Here is an 18387-nt window from a genome sequence, read left to right as displayed (position 1 = left end):
CGTAGTCCACCCGGACCACAGTCTTGGGGGCGTGCCTTAAAGGCACTGCCTTTAACATCCTCTACAAGCTGTCGTCACGTCCGCTTTTCATCCATTTCAACAACGTGCCGGCCCAGTCACAAGAAATGTGCGGCTTCTGTACGCACACACACGTGAATGCAACGCATACTTGATCAACAGCGATACAGGTTACACTAAGGGTGTAAGTATAAACAACTTTAACACTGTTAGAAATATACGCCACACTATGAATCCACACCAAACAACAATGACAAACACATTTCGGGAGAAGATCCGCACCGTAACACAACAGAACAAATACCCAGAACCCTTTGCAGCCCTAACTCTTCCGGGCTAGAATATACACACCAGCTACCACCAAACCCCGCCCACCTCAACCGACGCACGGAGGGGGGTTGATGTGTGGGGGGCGGGGTTTGGTGGTAGCCAGGGTGTATATTCTTGCCCGGAAGAGTTAGGGCTGCATGGGATTCTGGGTATTTGTTTTGTTGTGTTTATGTTGTGTTACGGTGCGGATGTTCTCCCGAAATGTGTTTGTCATTCTTGTTTGGTGTGGATTCACAGTGTGGCGCATATTTCTAACAGTGTTAAAGTTATTTATACGGGCACCGTCAGTGTAATCTGTATCGCTGTTGATCAAGTATGCGTTGCATTTACTTGTGTGTGCATGCAGAAGTCGCACATATTATGTGACTGGGCCAGCACTCGTCGGACTGGATGAAAAGTGGACGTGACGGTTTTCGGGAGGAGCACTTAAATTTGGGAGTCTCCCGGGAGGGTTGGCAAGCATGAGAATTAGCGGCACCGCCGCTGTATATAATCGGCGGGCCAGCTCTAGTGTTAATTTGATATTGCCTCAAGGGCCAAGTGAAATTACACGGCGGACCAGTGTTTGACACCCTTGCTTTAAATGTTTTTAAGTACCACATAGCGAATAGGGCCCAATTTAGTTCCTGGTGAAGTTTTGGTGTAAACGCAGGGCCTACTGTCACATACCATGGCACATTGGAAAGTTCCTGCCGTGGAAAAGGGCCCCTACTGGCAAGCGCTGCTCAACTCTCATTAAGAGGGCAGGTGTGGACGCAGGTTAGAGCCTGGGCAGGGTCAAAGCTGGACCCCGCACATTTCAGTAGCTTTATTGTAACGCTCAACCTGTACATCAAGCATGAATGGGAAATAATTCCACCTGAAAAGCTTCAAATAATGGTCTCCTCAGTTCCCAAACGTTTAATGAGTGTTGTTAAAAGGAAAGGCCAAGTAACACAGTGATAAAAATGTCCCTGTCCCAACTTTTTCAAAGTGTAGCTGCCATTAAATTCTAAGTTAATGATTATTTGCAAAAAAAAGAAGTACCTCAGTTCGAATATTAAATATTTTGTCTTTGCAGTGTATTCAATTGAATATAAGTTGAAAAGGATTTGCAAATAATTGTGTTCTGTTCTTTTTTTTTAACGATTTGCACAACATGCCAACTTCACTGGTTGTGGGTTTTGTATAACAAGAACACATCCGGTTACGTTATCTTACCATTAGTGGTTTAACAGAACATAATATATTCTTTGAATGGCTATATTTTTTACAATTACTAACTATATTGAATTTTAAAAACGCAACGGTTGGAGGAATTTGTTGAACGTTCAGGCTTGTCACGCACCATGTTACGTCAACTCATACACGCAAGGCAGCGTGTGAGCACACATACAAAAGCAGTTCTAGAAAAGCAATGAACAATTTAGATTCATGTTTTTGTTGTGATAGAATATATATTTAATGATAGCTAACATTAGCTGTCCAATTATTAGCAAATCACACAAAAAAGGTCATTATGTCCTAAAAGCCGTAAGAGGGTGAGATATAATGCTTAAAACCCTTTGGAAAAGTAACGTCTTCTAGGCATATTCGCATAAAGGTTCTAAAGAGCCCCTTAATGTGGTCCATTAACTGTTGACAACATAACATACATGGCGTTTTAAATGAGAATGGCCTTATGAATCTACTACTACAAACAAGGTGACTTAGAACGGCACAAGCATGTTAATAGGAACACAGTTAAATATAAGAAAACGAAGCTAAGCAACTGATGTATAGTTATGTATTGTTTTTTTGCATTGAACTCCCAACCAGTAGGTTTTTTTGGGTCCTCAAAAATTGAAGTATTGTGTCACAAGATTTTGAAAACTTTGAATGCAGAAATTATCAAAGCAAAGGCCAGAATGTTCTGCTTTTGTTTGGTATGGTAAATGAAAGGATCTGCTTCGTCAGCTTTTTTTTTAATAACTTGTATTTTAAGTGTTGTATGCTGTTCTTAGATATTGCTGATAACATATTTCTCCTTTTTTCAGTTCTACAAGCATGTTGTCCAAAGTGTGGAGAAGTTCATACAAAAGGTGAGTTTGTTGACTTCATGTCACATCCGGCTATCGATTGATAGAAACCAACTCACATTAATGTGAAAAAAATTATGAGAGTATTTAACTAAATGCCTCATAGAGTAAATGAGATTTGACATACACTACTAAATTTAACATTATAGCTTAAGATATTACAATGCATCCCATAACCATAGTGTAAAAGAAACACCAATGGAAGCTTCTTGTTCTTGCCTTTACAGTGCAAGCCAGAATACAAAGTCCCTGGCCTGTATGTCATCGACTCAATTGTGAGACAGTCACGACACCAGTTTGGCACAGAAAAGGATGTTTTTGCTCCACGCTTCAGCAAGAATATCATCCCTACATTCCAGCACCTCTACCGTTGCCCTTCAGATGACAAGGTCTGACTGTTTTCATGTAGTTCCTCTTTGACTTGACTTGATTTCAAAGTACAACACAAGCTAATCTAAATTAATCAATATTTGCAGTAGTTGTAATTATTAACACTTTTGCTTATCTAAATGTTCATGTATTTCTAGAGTAAGATAGTGCGCGTTTTAAACCTGTGGCAAAAGAATGCTGTCTTCAAGAGTGATATCATCCAGCCGTTGTTGGACATGGCCGCAGGGATTCCTCCTCCAAGCCTTACTCCCATCATGCCCAGCAGCGTTGCCCCTGTCAATAACACCACACCTGGTCAGTCAAGAGATTGTGTTGTGTGGAAGTCTCATATTGTGAGATATTTGTTCAACTCGGTCATAAGAGTGGTCCATGCTTATGATGACTCTATTTGTTTCTCTTTTTGTATTGAGGCACTCCAGCTACTCCGGCAACCCCAGCCAACATAGTCCAGGGACTTCCAGACTGGGCTTCACAAATTACCAACACAGACACAGTGGCAGCTGTTGCGCAGATCTTACAAAGTCCTCAAGGGCAACAGGTAAAGCAGAAAACTAAGCTGTCTTATCATTTTGTTGATGTTTTCTTTTAATAATGACAGCAGCACTGTTCAGGTATACAAGTATTTTGTGTTCAAGAGGAACTGCACTTTTTTTTGGAATTTTGCCTATCGTTCACAATTCCATGACGACGGATGTAATTTTTTTTATGCATTCTAACTAGTAAATAAAAGTCTGCTTACAGCGGAGCTAATGGAAGGTCCTCTCAATACTCCATTTAAATTTTGTGACCTGAATTTTAACCATGTATTAGTGATATTGTTATTATAAACGCTAACACAGACAAACTACCGTAATTTCCGGACTATAAGCCGCTACTTTTTCCCCTCGTTCTGGTCCCTGCGGCTTATACAAGGGTGCGGCTTATTTACGGCCTGTTCTTCTCCGACACCGACGAAGAGGATTTCGGTGGTTTTAGTACGCAGGAGGAAGACGATGACACAATGATTAAAGACTGACTTTTCATATACCGGTAGGCTGGTTATTTTGATAACGTACAGGTGAGCACTTTGTATTACTTTGCACCGTTGTATTATTTGTACTCTGCACGAATGCTGTTCGCCATGTCAAAGATGTGAAAGTTTGATTGAATGATTGAAAGATTTATTGTTAATAAATGGGACGCTTTGCGTTCCCAAACAGTCATCTCTGTCCCGACAATCCCCTCCGTGGTAGCAGGAACCCCTATATACTACGGTAATTACACATCAAAACCCTGCGGCTTATAGTCGGGTGCGGCTTATATATGGAGCAATCTGTATGTTCCCCTAAATTTAGCTGGTGCGGCTTATAGTCAGGTGCGGCTTATAGTCCGGAAATTACGGTATAGCGGCGCCGTGATCACAAGCTTGTGTGCTAATGTTGACATGAGTGACTGATCAGCTGCTTCCTCGTTTCCTTTCTTGTCAAACTTTATTTTAGATCATAAATCATGCCTCTCACCTGGATAGTAGAAGCACAAGGACGTATTCTGACGTGTTGGTACACTTTGACAGCCAATTTAGACCCGGAATGGCAAAAATGACACGAAAAGACGCTTGGTTCCACCTTACTTTTCTTTGTGAGGATTATGAGTCATTTTTAATCTAAATGGGAATATATGAACATCCTAGCAGTCGGTATCCTAATGACAGCAGACCTTGTACAGTAATTTATGTTTTATTATGTTTGTTATCTCATAAAGTCTGCACTGAGTAATCAATCAATCAATCAATGTTTATTTATATAGCCCTAAATCACAAGTGTCTCAAAGGGCTGCACAAGCCACAACGACATCCTCGGTACAGAGCCCACATACGGGCAAGGAAAAACAGTGATGTTGGGGAAAAAAAGCGAACGTATGGATCCGTTTATGAAATAAATGCGCCGTGTATGCTTGAAAGGAGCAAAATACGTAAATATTAAATGTTATTATAAATATACATGTTACTACATTACATATATATTTACGTCATGTATATAAAACGTTAATGGAGGTGTTTAGATGTTTTTAAAGGCTTTATAGGCAGAATAAAGCGGCTCCCACAGGCTCCATTGTCAGCGGACTTTTGATTGCAGTTATTTTATTATTTAGAATGCATTAAAAAATATAACCATTGTCATGTCTTTCATAATGATTGTGAATGATATGCAAAATTCCCCCCAAAAAGTGCAGTTAATCTTTAAACGCTTCCAAGTATCCCCTGATGCCACAATTATGTGTATTGCTGTCACCAGCTTCAACAGCTTGTACAGAGTCTGCAAATGCAGCAGCAAAAGCCCCAACCATCGCTGCTACAGGCCTTGGATGCTGGTCTGGTTGTACAACTGCAAGCTCTGACTGCTCAACTCACTGCAGCTGCTACTGCCAACAGCCTCAACCCCCTCGAACAGAGGGTCTCTTCTTTTAACAAGGTACTACTATCTCATTAACTGTACATTTCTCACTCCACTTCACTTATCGCGCCTATTAATTAAAGACCTTTGTGCTTCTTTTTTCAGAAGCTTTTGGGGCAGTTTGACTTTGGAAATGATTCTGAACGCAGTGAAGAATCTAAGAAGGAAACATCCTCCTCTCAACTGTGAGTTTGTTGTGTTTTATCTTGGTAAACTGTTCCCACAATCTTAAAGCTAACAATTTGTGCAAGATTTGTATGTATGTGATTTAAGTTGTGGACTACTTGCAGGCCTATGGTGTCAGAGCCCATCAACAGCTCACTGTTCCACCAGCTTGCAGAGCAACTGCAGCAGCAGAACCTGGAGCAGTTCCAGAAGCAGCTGTTTGAGCACCAGCAAAAGGTAGGTACATTTCCTCAAATATAGAGGCTCCTGTAGAAACTCACTTTCTGACTAGCAGATATTATCCACTTGTAATGATAAAACTGACCAAGACAAATATACCAATTCTGTATTGTAACAGGCTATGAGCATAGAAGGCCAGGATAGTATCTTTGGGCAAGAGAACTCTGGTGCAAATGCTCAGGGTAGCAGTCAGCCACAGCTTTCTGAGTCGGACAACAAGATGGATGAGTCCATGGACAACCAGCAACAGGTGTGTCTGCCCTTGTGATTATTCATGCAGTAATTACATTTTATGGACTAGGACTAAACTGAGTTTTTTTTACATGTAAAGGGATTGATGGACCGTTAAATACACTTTAGTCAGCAACAAAGTAGTAGGCCTTATCGAAACAAAAAAAGTACTGAAGTCACTTGAATAGCATTTTTCTAAATGTTTTGAATTGATACTGTAGGACATGGATCTTGATGATGGCCCGGATGGAATGGAAGAGAATAACTTTGAGGGAGAAGAGAAAAAAACCTCTGGGACACGCTCCAGAACACGCTCTCGCTCCAGGTCAGTCATGACTTGTTCTTCAATATCTAAACTACTGTTTGGCATTTTCCCTACACATAATACCAATTGTTTCAGGAAACACAGGCACCTATTTCATAAATAACACAAACTAAAGGTATGTGAAAACCCTTCACAAAGCTTTGTTGTTCTGTCCCTACAGGTCTCCTAAAAGGAGAAGGTCCAGGTCCCGCTCTGGTTCTCGGAAGCGTAAGCACCGGAAGCGGTCGCGCTCACGCTCCAGAGATCGTAAGAGGAAGACGTCGCGGTCGTACTCAAGTGAAAGACGTGCCCGAGAGCGCGAGAAGGAGCGTCAGAAGAAAGGATTGCCTCCTATACGATCCAAAACTCTAAGCGGTAATTAGATGTCATTCATATTATTTTCTTAATTATCTCAGCTGTGTTTTAAATTTAGCAGACCGGGGGTGGTGGTTCCTCTCTTTAAAAAGGGGAACCGGAGAGTGTGTTCTAACTATCGTGGGATCACACTCCTCAGCCTTCCCGGTAGGGTCTATTCAGGTGTACTGGAGAGGAGGCTACGCCGGATAGTCGAACCTCGGATTCAGGAGGAACAGTGTGGTTTTCGTCCTGGTCGTGGAACTGTGGACCATCTCTATACTCTCGGCAGGGTACTTGAGGGTGCATGGGAGTTTGCCCAACCAGTCTACATGTGCTTTGTGGACTTGGAGAAGGCATTCGACCGTGTCCCTCGGGAAGTCCTGTGGGGAGTGCTCAGAGAGTATCGGACTGTCTGATTGTGGCTCCCTGTACGATCAGTGTCAGAGCTTGGTCCGCATTGCCGGCAGTAAGTCGGACACGTTTCCAGTGAGGGTTGGACTCCACCAAGGCTGCCTTTGTCACCGATTCTGTTCATAACTTTTATGGACAGAATTTCTAGGCGCAGTCAAGGCGTTGAGGGGATCCGGTTTGGTGGCTGCAGGATTAGGTCTCTGCTTTTTGCAGATGATGTGGTCCTGATGGCTTCATCTGGCCAGGATCTTCAGCTCTCACTGGATCGGTTCGCAGCTGAGTGTGAAGCGACTGGGATGGGAATCAGCACCTCCAAGTCAGAGTCCATGGTTCTCGCCCGGAAAAGGGTGGAGTGCCATCTCCGGGTTGCGGAGGAGACCCTGCCCCAAGTGGAGGAGTTCAAGTACCTCGGAGTCTTGTTCACGAGTGAGGGAAGAGTGGATCGTGAGATCGACAGGTGGATCGGTGCGGCGTTTTCAGTAATGCGGACGCTGTATCGATCCGTTGTGGTGAAGAAGGAGCTGAGCCAGAAGGCAAAGCTCTCAATTTACCGGTCGATCTACGTTTCCATCCTCACCTACGGTCATAAGCTTTGGGTTATGACAGAAAGGACAAGATCACGGGTGCAAGCGGCCGAAATGAGTTTCCTCCGCTGGGTGGCAGGGCTCTCCCTTAGAGATAGGATGAGAAGCTCTACCATCCGGGAGGAGCTCAAAGTAAAGCCGCTGCTCCTCCACATCGAGAGGAGCCAGATGAGGTGGTTCGGGCATCTGGTCAGGATGTCACCCGAACGCCTCCCTAGGGAGGTGTTTAGGGCATGTCCGACCGGTAGGAGGCCACAGGGAAGACCCAGGACACGTTGGGAAGATTATGTCTCCCGGCCGGCCTGGGAACGCCTCGGGATCCCCCGGGAAGAGCTGGACGAAGTGTCTGGGGAGAGGGAAGTCTGGGCTTCCCTGCTTAGGCTGCTGCCCCCGCGACCCGACCTAGGATAAGCGGAAGAAGATTGATGGATGGATGGTGTTTTAAATGTATATTAATTGTTTCTCTCTACCCTAATCTAGTATGCAGCACAACTCTGTGGGTCGGGCAGGTGGACAAAAAGGCTACTCAGCAAGACCTCACAAACTTGTTTGAAGAGTTTGGCCAAATAGAGTCCATAAATGTAAGAAGTGCAGTATGATGTCATCAGTCATGTGACTTTGTATCTCATTACTGTTTTAATCTGTGAAAGAATGATATTTTTCTTTTAGCTGGTTTTTCGATTATTATACATGCATGTACTGCATATTGGTCATGTCATAATGTTTGTAAATGTGTCCTTCACAGATGATTCCTCCAAGAGGCTGTGCTTACATCTGTATGGTCCATAGACAGGACGCCTTCCGTGCACGCCAGAAGCTCAGCACAGGTTCTGTCAAGATTGGCTCAAAAGTCATCAAGGTGCATTTTTGCCCTTACACTTAAATTTGATTGAATGCAATGCCATCTCCTTCCCCACTCTCCTTGCAGTATCTTGTAATTTAATTTTCTATTGACCTAGCAGTGTACTGGCTTTCTGTGTACATTGGTGCCCATTATAAATGCTGCACTTGTAGGGCACTTTGTTCTCTGACCAACATCAATGTATTTTTAATGCAGATTGCTTGGGCCTTAAACAAGGGAGTGAGACAAGAGTACAAACAATTTTGGGATGTGGACCTTGGAGTCACCTACATTCCTTGGGAGAAAGTTAAAGTAGATGACTTGGATGGCTTTGCTGAAGGAGGAATTATTGATCAGGAGACCGTCAATGAAGGTGAAAGTCTTTTTGTCACTTGGCAAAAACAATTTATGGACTCAATTCTATCCAAACACATGTCAAGGTAAACCTCCCTCAGTTATTTTGGTTTTTTAATTGTTTTTGCCTGTTTATTCAGAGTGGGACACAGCTAAGACTTCTGAATCAACCAAGGATGTTATGAGCCAAGCACTTAGCACTGAGACATCATCATCCAACAACCAGAGTAAAAGCTACAACCAGCAAGTGACCATGATGCCTGTGCAGGTAATAAAGAGGGTTCGTCTCATTAGTTAGGGTTGTTGCACGCTCTTGACCTAGGTTGTGATTGAAACCCCAATTGTCCGTTAAACAATTTAAATAATATATAATAGAATGTCCTCATTAATTTGTGATTTTTACAGTCTTTGTAAGCTACAAGGGCACAAAAAACACTGTTCTTCACAGTATTTGGCTTGATTGTAATAGTTTGCTCATGTTTTTACCCATGCAATGTTTCCTGTTGTCTCTTACCTAGCTACCAGTGCCACAGGTGGTTTCTGCTGCAGTAAGCTTGGTTCCTCCTACCTTTCCTGTCACTATGAGCATACCCCCACCAGGATACGGGCCGCCACCACCATTCATAAGGCCGAGCTTCAATGCCTCACAACCACCTCCAGGTGAATGTTTCTGTCATTTAAACAAAAAGCATTTGTACAATACAGCTTAGCTTAACTTCAATTATTTTCTGTTGTATAGGATTTTTGCAGGCAGCACAAGCAGCAGCCATGGCCTCAGCACCAGCTTGTAAGTGTTACGCACATGCCCGAAGCTGGGCGAAATCGTATCAATATTTTTTTCAGTCTATCAGTATATATCACGATATCAATGAAATCACTATTTTTGTCATGTTTAAAGGTCACATTGCTCAAGAGTGAGATGTGAAGACATCAGAAGGTTATTTTTGTTTGAAATATGTATATCAACAACTTTTTCAGATAACAGGTTTCATGTACAGTATCTTACTGTATAATATCTACACACACTGGCAATATTAGTTTACAATGTTTATTTTGCTTACAGTTCTTAATGTTTATATGTATATTATCATTAATAAAGCTATTATTATGTACCGGTAAGTTAAATTCTCACGTGTGGAAGACTAGAACATCACAACTGCCTGATACACACGTACATGCACGTAGCGCACTTACACAGACACAGTTCCAGATACACAAACAAAACATCTTGCATTGTACAATGTGCAACATTATCTCATGTTTATTTAACAAAAAACAAAACATGAATTTATTTCATTTTCTTCCGAGTGTTTGTTTAATTTCCTCTATGCGTGGGTCGCCTTATGAAATGTACAGGTGATTAAAACAACATCGTACCTTCATTAAGTGTTTGTGATTTTAAGTATGATATATACATTGTTGTACTTGTAATATATTGCAATATTGATGCACAGAAGATATATGTTTGGCAAAACATCCGGAAGTGACGCCACTTCTAAATAGATCGTATAATAGAGTAAATGAAGTTACGCTAAAAAAGAAGCATTGCCTATTTTAGGCTAGGAATGTCACAGTATGAAAATTTCTTACCACTGTTATTGTTACCAAAATTATCACGGTATTTTTAAATGTGCTCAAAATGTTCAAAAACTTCTTCTACTGAAATCTATTTAAAAAGACACAAACACCACATTCAAAATGTATGTATGTATGTATGTATGTACCTCAAGCAGAACATTCAATGTGCATAGGAAAGCAATACAACCATTATAAACAAAGTAATCTGGCAGAAACAAAATGATAACATAAATAAATCAAAATAAATGTGAAAATTGTGCAAGATGGCAACTTATGGACATAAGATGTAACTGCACTTTTTGTCTATACAGATACATATATTGTTCATGTATGAGATCTAGTCTTACATATAGGGCTGCACGGTTATTGCCAAAATAGTAATTATGATTATTTTAATCAATATTAAAATCACGATTATTAATCACAATTATTTATTACGTTAGGTAAACCAGTGTTTGAGTGTGAAGGCGACGCTATCACGTAATTTGTAATGTTTAATAAAAAAGCTATAGATAAACGTTATCCATATATTTAAAGACAGATATTTCTGTTTTTGTTCATTAATAGTATCAGCGTGTCAGCCTTTTCTCATTACATGATGCCTTTATCTGTATTTTAAAATTTTCATAGAGAGAGGTACCGTATTTTCCACAGTATAAGGCGCACCGGATTATAAGGCGCACCTTCAATGAATGGCCTATTTTAAAACTTTGTTCATATATAATGCGCACCGCATTATAAGACGCATAGAATAGACGCTACAGTAGAGGCTGGGGTTACGTTATGCATCCATTAGATGGAGCTGTGCTAAAAGTAATCTCAACAAAACAAATGGTGATTGTACTGACACTTCTACTTGCTGCTCTCTGTTCAACAACCCACTGTTCGAGTTTGTCCTCAAACTGTAGCCATCTCGCTTTGTTCCCTCGGAAATTCTGTTTAGTCTTCTTTACTTGGCGCAGGTCATCATGTTGTTTCCTCCACTTCCGCACCATTGATTCGTTAATGTTTAATTCTCTTGCTGCTGCTCTATTCCCGTGTTCTACTGCGTGACTGATCGCCTTGAGTTTAAACTCTGCGTCGTAAGCGTGTCTCTTAATAGGAACCATTTTTGGGTCTTTACGGTAAGCAGCCGCCGACTTCATTTTCCCCCGTAGAAGAAGAAGTTCTTCTTCTACGGTAAGCAGCCGCCGACTTCATTTTTCCCCTGTAGAAGAAGAACCGCTTCTTCTTCTACGGGAAGCAGCCGTAGAAGGGGGAAAATGAAGTCGGCGTAGTTACCGTAGTTGCGAGACCTGTTGTGGCTCAATATTGGTCCATATATAAGGCGCACCGGATTATAAGGCGCACTGTCAGCTTTTGAGGAAATTGGTTGTTTTTAGGTGCGCATTATAGTGCAGAAAACACGGTAGTTTGTTAAGCTATGTACATTTACATGTATTAAAGTATGTACATGCTGTATCGGGACATATCCTTCAAGAGTTTGAGCAGAAATGTGTCATATAGGAATTAACTATACACTTTGAAACATTAACAAAATGCTATGTCTCAGGAATGTTTTTTAAAGTAATAACTTTGTGAAATTAAAATGACTTGTAATATAAAAAAACACGTTTACTTTTTGATAACAATATAAAACACAAAGAAGTTTGGCTCATGGGGATAAGTCTAATAAACAAGCTTCTTTCTCCAACAACACCATATGGTTCAGTGGAACAGTTTGGCCAACAAAAATAAACCTCCCACATCTAATACACAATCTTTGTACCTCACTGACAACACATCCTGCGTTTAATTCGATGAAATGACAAAACATTTTAGCAAGCATCAATGTTATTGGAACACTGACAAAGTTAGCAGTTAAAGGATGAGTGACCATCGCAGTAAACAAACGGCAAAACTTTATAATAAAAATTGTGGCAACATTCCCTACACATCACCTGCTGCCTTGTAACTCTGGACAAATGCGTCTGTCTGCAATACTGTCCACACCTGTCGTCATCTAATAACAGCAGTGTGGTCTTAAAAACACTCTTGAGATTTCACGGAAGTGAAGCGAATGAAATGAAGTAAAACGAAACAATCGGCGGGAACATCTACATTTTTCCGGTGCTGTGCCGGTGCTGCGTCACTTCCGTTTCCAGGAAGTAAGCAATGTGGTCTTAAAAAATAATTTTTTTTTGGTAATGAAAAATATAAACCGTATTACTAACGGTCTGAAATTTTCATGTGGTTTATCATGTTACCGTTTACCAATACATCCAAATTCTACGCTAAAAAAGACAACATTTATACTTTTACAAACGATAAACTTCTGAAATGTTTTAAAGTTTAATATGAACATTTTACACTTTTTGTTGGGTATAATTTACCCTATCTCCACTATTTAAACCTGCTAACGTGTCACATTTCACTCAGCCAAGTCTCATGACAGAGTGAGATTGCTTAGCTACATATTATCTTTATAGTGTTGATGTTGTTGCAGTCGTCTTTAGCAGGCTAGTCTTGCGTCTTTTAGAATATGGACAAATTAATACTATTGAAATTGTCTGTTATTATTGTCAAAGAAATATTGTTTTATCGCCCAGCCCTAGTAATAAATATATTTTGGAGGTTACCTGAATGTATCTTTTACCGTCCACCCTCTTGTAGCCCTTGTGCAGGCCTCTGTTGCAACCAGCCAGGAACAAGTTAAGGAATCACCATTTGGGGCTATGATTCCAACAACCAGCTCTATCCCTGGCAACTTTATGTCCTCAAATATGCCAGGAGCCAGTATGTTCAGTGCTGTTGGAGTCCAAAGTCAGCAAGACAAACTGCAACATTCTGCTAAGATTTTGGACGGAACAACAGAGCTCACACTTCAAGGTAGAGTAACGCTAACAGATGATGTGATGTGAGGTTAGTCATTAAATATGGAAGGTGACGTTAACGCATTTTCTCTTTTGTAGGCATGCAGAATGCAGTTCGCGGTGGAATGGGTCTTCTAGGCATGCACCCCACAGCTTCCATTGCTCACCCACTTCACCAACCGCCTGGAATGGCAGGACAAAGAATGCCTGGAATGCTTCCACTCGACGTGCGCCCTAACCTCCTTCAGCCTGGGCATGGTACTCGCTTCCCTCTCCTCCTGCATCAGGGACCTGGCCAACAGCCCGGTGGCCTCCTTGATGGTTCCCTTCAAGCTCATGCCCACATCAGGCCCCCTTTCTCTCAATTAGACCATTTTAACAGGCCGCATCACCAGGCCAATAATAATGTATCTAAGGCAGAAGAGTCCTCTTCAGGGGCTGATGAGGGCAAAGACCAGGACTACCGTTTTCCCCCCGTTGAAAAGCAGAGCACAGGTTTGCTGAGAACCCCCCCACCAGAGCATCGAACACCACTTGGTGGTGGTGGAGGCGGAGGAGCAGGAGGCGGAGGAGCAGGAGGCGGAGGAGCAGGAGGCGGAGGAGGAGGAAGCAGGCCTGCATTGCTGCAAACCCCAGTGACTCAGCCTGCCAGAAACAGTCTGCTTGGACGTCTGCAGGCCCTAGCTGGATTCACCCCTGATAATCAATGGAATCAGTCTAGAGGGGACTTTGATGAACGAGATGGCATACGAGGTGGTCCTCAGGAGGATCGGCCCTCCCCGGGGCAGAACTTTCCGAACCGCTTTGACAACCGTCCTTTAAACGCAGCTCAGAAAAATGCAGGCGGCCCACAGCCCTGGAACCGTAGTGGCGGTGCCGTAGGAAACTTTGAAAGTGACTTTGATGAACGAAGATCCCAATGGGACAGGCAGAGAGACCGAGACGAAAGAGAGTTTGACTTCAGGAGGGAAATGAACGGAAGCCGTCACAACCGTGAGCGAGGGCGAGATCGTCCCAGAGAGCACGACCGCGATAAAGACAGAGAGCGTGGCAATTGGACGCCTGTTCTCCCTCTACCAACGCCTCTTCTTCCAACCCCGCCCATTAACCCCAACCTGGTCCTGAACCAAGGGAAGCTGCTCTCCCCTCTCAGATTCAACACCTCGAGTCAATCTCGATTCCAAACCCCCCATCAGTCTCAACCCCAGACGAAACCACCTCTGTTAGGTCAGAATCAGCCGCTTGTTCCCATCCAGTCGCCAGAGCCAAGCAAGCCTAGCCAAGCAGCTGAGGTTGAACCGCAGCACGATATCACCACTCGGCCCGAGACTCCAGAAGATCAGTCACCACCCTCAGGCCAAGCAGCACCTGAGAAGACTCAGACTCAGAGTCCATTGCCAGGCTCACCCACTGACACCCAGTCATCACCGCAGCCAGAGACCCCTCTATTTACTGAATCACTACTCACAGAGCAGATCTGTTCCAAGTTGTCCACAGACAGCGACACTCCAGGCCAGGGCTCTCCTGTTGTCTTTACGCGCGCTGCCAGCCCCCCTGAAGAGACAAGAAACTCTCTGGAGGAGGAGCAGCAAAGTCCACGGGAGAAGAATGAGGAAGTCTTACAAGAGAAAGCTCCCTCACCCCAAGCTGAGTGGGTCAGTGGCGATGAGATGGACAAAAGCATTGTGGTTGAGCCCACATCGGATGCTTCGCCTGAGCTCACCTCAGGGTCCTCCAATTGTCTGCTTCGTGAAAGTGAAGCCGAGCAGCAGCAGCAGCAGCAGCAGCAGCAGCAGCAGCAGCAGCAGCAGCAGGGTGCCTCTCCTAAGGACATAGACATTGAACAGAGTGAGGCCATGGAGGAAGCTGCGAGTGAGCCAGTGCTAGACACTGACACAGACACTGAGGGGACATAATCATCACTCAGTAGGTAACAGATCATTTTGTAAAGTTGTCTCTTCTTCTCTGTACTCATGTCAGCAAAGCATCACCACCACCACCACACGGGACACTGACAACCAATAAGAAATGATGACATCAGTGTACTTAAATAGAGCTCATGAGCTGACCTATCGATAGAACATTTTATGTGTTTCCTTTCCTTTTAAAAGTTGGACTACCACCACATATGATTTTATCAATCAAAGCTTGGTGAATTTGATCAAATTAACTACTAAATGTTTGAATTGTTTGAGGAGAGATGAGCTTTGACCTTCCTATGGAAGAGAGGAGGACATCATGGCTGTTCAACAACAAATCAAGTTTAGTCACACACCATACTTGAAAATGGCAGTTGCTCACTCGTTTCCTCTTTAAATGCTGCTGCAATTTTTTTAGGAAATGCTTTTATGGTGCCCTGTGGTTTTTACACAAGTCTTAGCCTGCACAAACAGCAATTCCATAACTGCTCTTCGAATCGGAGCTGTTTGAAATAAACCATCAACATGTTGTATCCCCCAAATAAAAGTATGTATCCGTTTCTAAGTACAGAGAAGCCAAGCAAACAGTAACATAGCAAAGGGGAATAATAGTAAGTCAATGAACAGAGGAATATGCTGGATATCGGGTGCATATTGTTTTAGTGTGAAATAAACATGCTTTGTCTCCTTTAAACACATGCTATAGGACTGCTTTCTGACCCAGGACCAGTGGAAACACTTCTTTACACACTCTTGACTGTCATTTCAGACAATTTGACGTTCTTGGAACTCAAATTGCTTCTATACAAGCCATCCACAGAGTTCTCTGGTGGATGGAAACCAGGGACGTGTAGTTCTTAATTATGGATGACATCAGCCTTTGTGTGTTTCACTGAGCTTTTGCTTGGTGACTGTTGCAGATGATGGGATTGTGCCTTTCTGAACGGACTCTTTCATGATGACACCCGATGCTACTTTGCTACATACACCAGATTGTGCGCGCTTCTTAAACAAAACTTACCTGTGCACAAAATTTCCGGCCTGCCATGAGTGTGTGTATTGAGGTAGCTGAACAGTTTGTCCAGCACTCAACCTAGAAGAGACACTATATACTCATTGTTGTAAGCATGCAGGCTTGTAGCCATGTTTGAACCCTCCTGTCGTGTTCATTTCACGCTTGTAGTGCTTTTCTGCTGAGGCATACCATTAGAGGCTATACTGTTCCACCACAGGAGATGTGATGTTAAATAAACGTTGAAGGTGCATCACATATTCCAACATTTTTTTATTATTGTCCTCAATCTAGATTTAGGCTGAAAGTGCCGAACAAGACATGATACAAATAATAGCAACACTGTATTTTTATTCATAAATAAAAAATCTGTTTCAATTCGGGGGTTGTCATAAATTTGATTAGGTACTCCATAGTATTTCAATTCAGAGGTTCAGGGTGATCAGTGGTCATTAGTATTTTAATAGTATTTTAATTCGGGGTAGCGTGAGAAATTGAGAAATTTGATCAGATTCTGCACTAGTATTTTAATTCAGGGGGCAGTGATAAATATCAGGTTCTCAATAGTATTTTTAATCGGGGGGGTGTGATGAATTTGATCAGGTTCTCACTAGTGTTGTCATTCTGGTGAATGTGATACATTTAATCAGGTTCAAATAGTATTTTAATCTAGGGGGGCTTGATAAATTTGATCAGGATCTCAATATTATTTTAATTTAGTGGGGCGTGATAAATTTGATCAGGTTCTCAATAGTATTTTAATTTGGGGGGGCGTGATAAATTGGATCAGGTTTTCAATAGTATTTTAATTCAAGTGGTCGTGACAAATCCGATCAGGTTCTCAATAGTATTTTAATTTCGGGAGGCGTGATAAGTTTGATCAGGTTGTCAATACTATTGTAATTCAGGGGGGCGTGATCAGGTTCTCACTTGTATTTTAATTTAGGGGGGCGTGATAAATTTGATCAGGTTCCCAATAGTATTTTAATTTCAGGATGCGTGATAAGTTTGATCAGGTTCTCAAAACTATTTTGAATCGAGGGGGTAATCAATTTGATCAGGTTGTCAATAGTATTTTGATTTAGGGGGGAGTGATAAATTTGATGAGGTTCTCGATAATATTTTGATTCACCCCCCGCGACCCCGAAAGGGACAATCGGTAGAAAATAGATGAACTCAAGGTGTGATGAATTTAATCAAATTCTCATAGTATTTGAATTCAAGGAGGAGTGAGTAAGTAAAAAATTCACACAACTCAAAACTAATTTTAAAAGATACAAATTGACATACAGGTTAGATGGAAATCAAAAAGCACTACCGTGACCAATTGACTGTGGCCACCTTAATGACCTTGACTAGTGCAGCAGGAGTGCTTATCACGGATTCACAAGAACCAAGGCCCAAGAGAAGAAGCAGCAGGGGTTTGGACTCATGAGACGGTGCATCACATATTCTGTCATTATTAGTAGTCTCAAAGATGCACCGTGTCCACAATTCTTCCATACATTTGATTGCCCTTGTAAAACTAAAGGCCAAGTTAATTAGCTGTAAATTAGACATGAAGGCCTTGGGGATTATAGTAAGTATTTCAAAAGCCCTACATTAATATGGAAACAGCACACTTTAACAATATAGTCCTACTTTTAATGTTGATTCATCAATAATCAAGCTGTCATTTAAGGGTTGGGAGCTCCTAAATTACTGCAAGTGTTGATGACAATTTGACAGCAATGTTGGTTATGCCTGCTGTGAGATTTAAGATAACATGGAAAACTTTCTGTAGGTGTTTTTGTCCAAACTAGACCTTGATTAGTGCGTCGTGTCAAAGTACCAAGTCTGACCGGTAGAGGGCAGCGTGGCGTCATTATAGCAACCATGCATGCCTCATCTCTTACACTCTGAGCTCTAGTACCAAGAAATGGCCTCTGCACATGTCAGTGTTTGCTCCCTGCTTGCTCAAGAGCACTGTCAATACTCGGATCCTAACATTTGACCTCTGCACAACATTGTGGTCTAATAAAAATGGTGTGTAACAGCAAACCACCTCCAGTGAGTAACTATTAGGAAAAATCATTCCAATATGGCATCTTGGAAGGTGATTTGATGGGTTCCTGAGTCAAACTGGAACTTATTTAAGACTATACAGGCAACATCTGAACCTCCTTACACCCAGAAAAATATGTACAAAACATTTAATAAGTAATATATTTTTGTCACAGTCTAAAAAAGAAAACGCTAGGTTCTTATCGGAACACAAACTTGACAATTTAGTTAGTAACGTGTATTTGTAAAGCACCTTTCACAGACCAAAA

General features: G+C 42.1%; 2 protein-coding genes across 4 annotated transcripts in view; both read left to right on the top strand.

The window, feature by feature from the left end:
* LOC133646104 (SR-related and CTD-associated factor 8-like) overlaps nt 1-15761 on the top strand; it is a 91904-nt gene extending 76143 nt beyond the window's left edge. For all 3 annotated transcript variants that reach the window (XM_062041116.1, XM_062041117.1, XM_062041118.1), the window contains 18 exons: nt 2364-2408; nt 2633-2794; nt 2933-3089; nt 3206-3333; nt 5069-5245; nt 5333-5412; nt 5518-5629; nt 5751-5882; nt 6085-6188; nt 6349-6542; nt 8000-8100; nt 8265-8378; nt 8577-8733; nt 8855-8982; nt 9233-9374; nt 9454-9501; nt 12945-13160; nt 13244-15761. In XM_062041116.1, coding sequence (XP_061897100.1) covers nt 2364-2408; nt 2633-2794; nt 2933-3089; nt 3206-3333; nt 5069-5245; nt 5333-5412; nt 5518-5629; nt 5751-5882; nt 6085-6188; nt 6349-6542; nt 8000-8100; nt 8265-8378; nt 8577-8733; nt 8855-8982; nt 9233-9374; nt 9454-9501; nt 12945-13160; nt 13244-15060 — 4014 coding nt within the window. In that variant the 3' untranslated portion in view covers nt 15061-15761. The remainder of the gene's footprint in view (nt 1-2363; nt 2409-2632; nt 2795-2932; nt 3090-3205; nt 3334-5068; nt 5246-5332; nt 5413-5517; nt 5630-5750; nt 5883-6084; nt 6189-6348; nt 6543-7999; nt 8101-8264; nt 8379-8576; nt 8734-8854; nt 8983-9232; nt 9375-9453; nt 9502-12944; nt 13161-13243) is intronic.
* Nucleotides 14993-18387, top strand: part of LOC133646103 (rho guanine nucleotide exchange factor TIAM2-like) — a 288867-nt gene continuing 285472 nt past the window's right edge. The window contains exon 1 of the mRNA XM_062041113.1: nt 14993-15074. The gene's annotated coding sequence lies outside the window, so the exon portion shown is untranslated. The remainder of the gene's footprint in view (nt 15075-18387) is intronic.

This window comes from Entelurus aequoreus, linkage group LG03 (assembly GCF_033978785.1).
Source record: "Entelurus aequoreus isolate RoL-2023_Sb linkage group LG03, RoL_Eaeq_v1.1, whole genome shotgun sequence".
Classification (NCBI taxonomy): domain Eukaryota; kingdom Metazoa; phylum Chordata; class Actinopteri; order Syngnathiformes; family Syngnathidae; genus Entelurus; species Entelurus aequoreus.
This window is presented reverse-complemented; position numbering and strand designations above follow the sequence as displayed.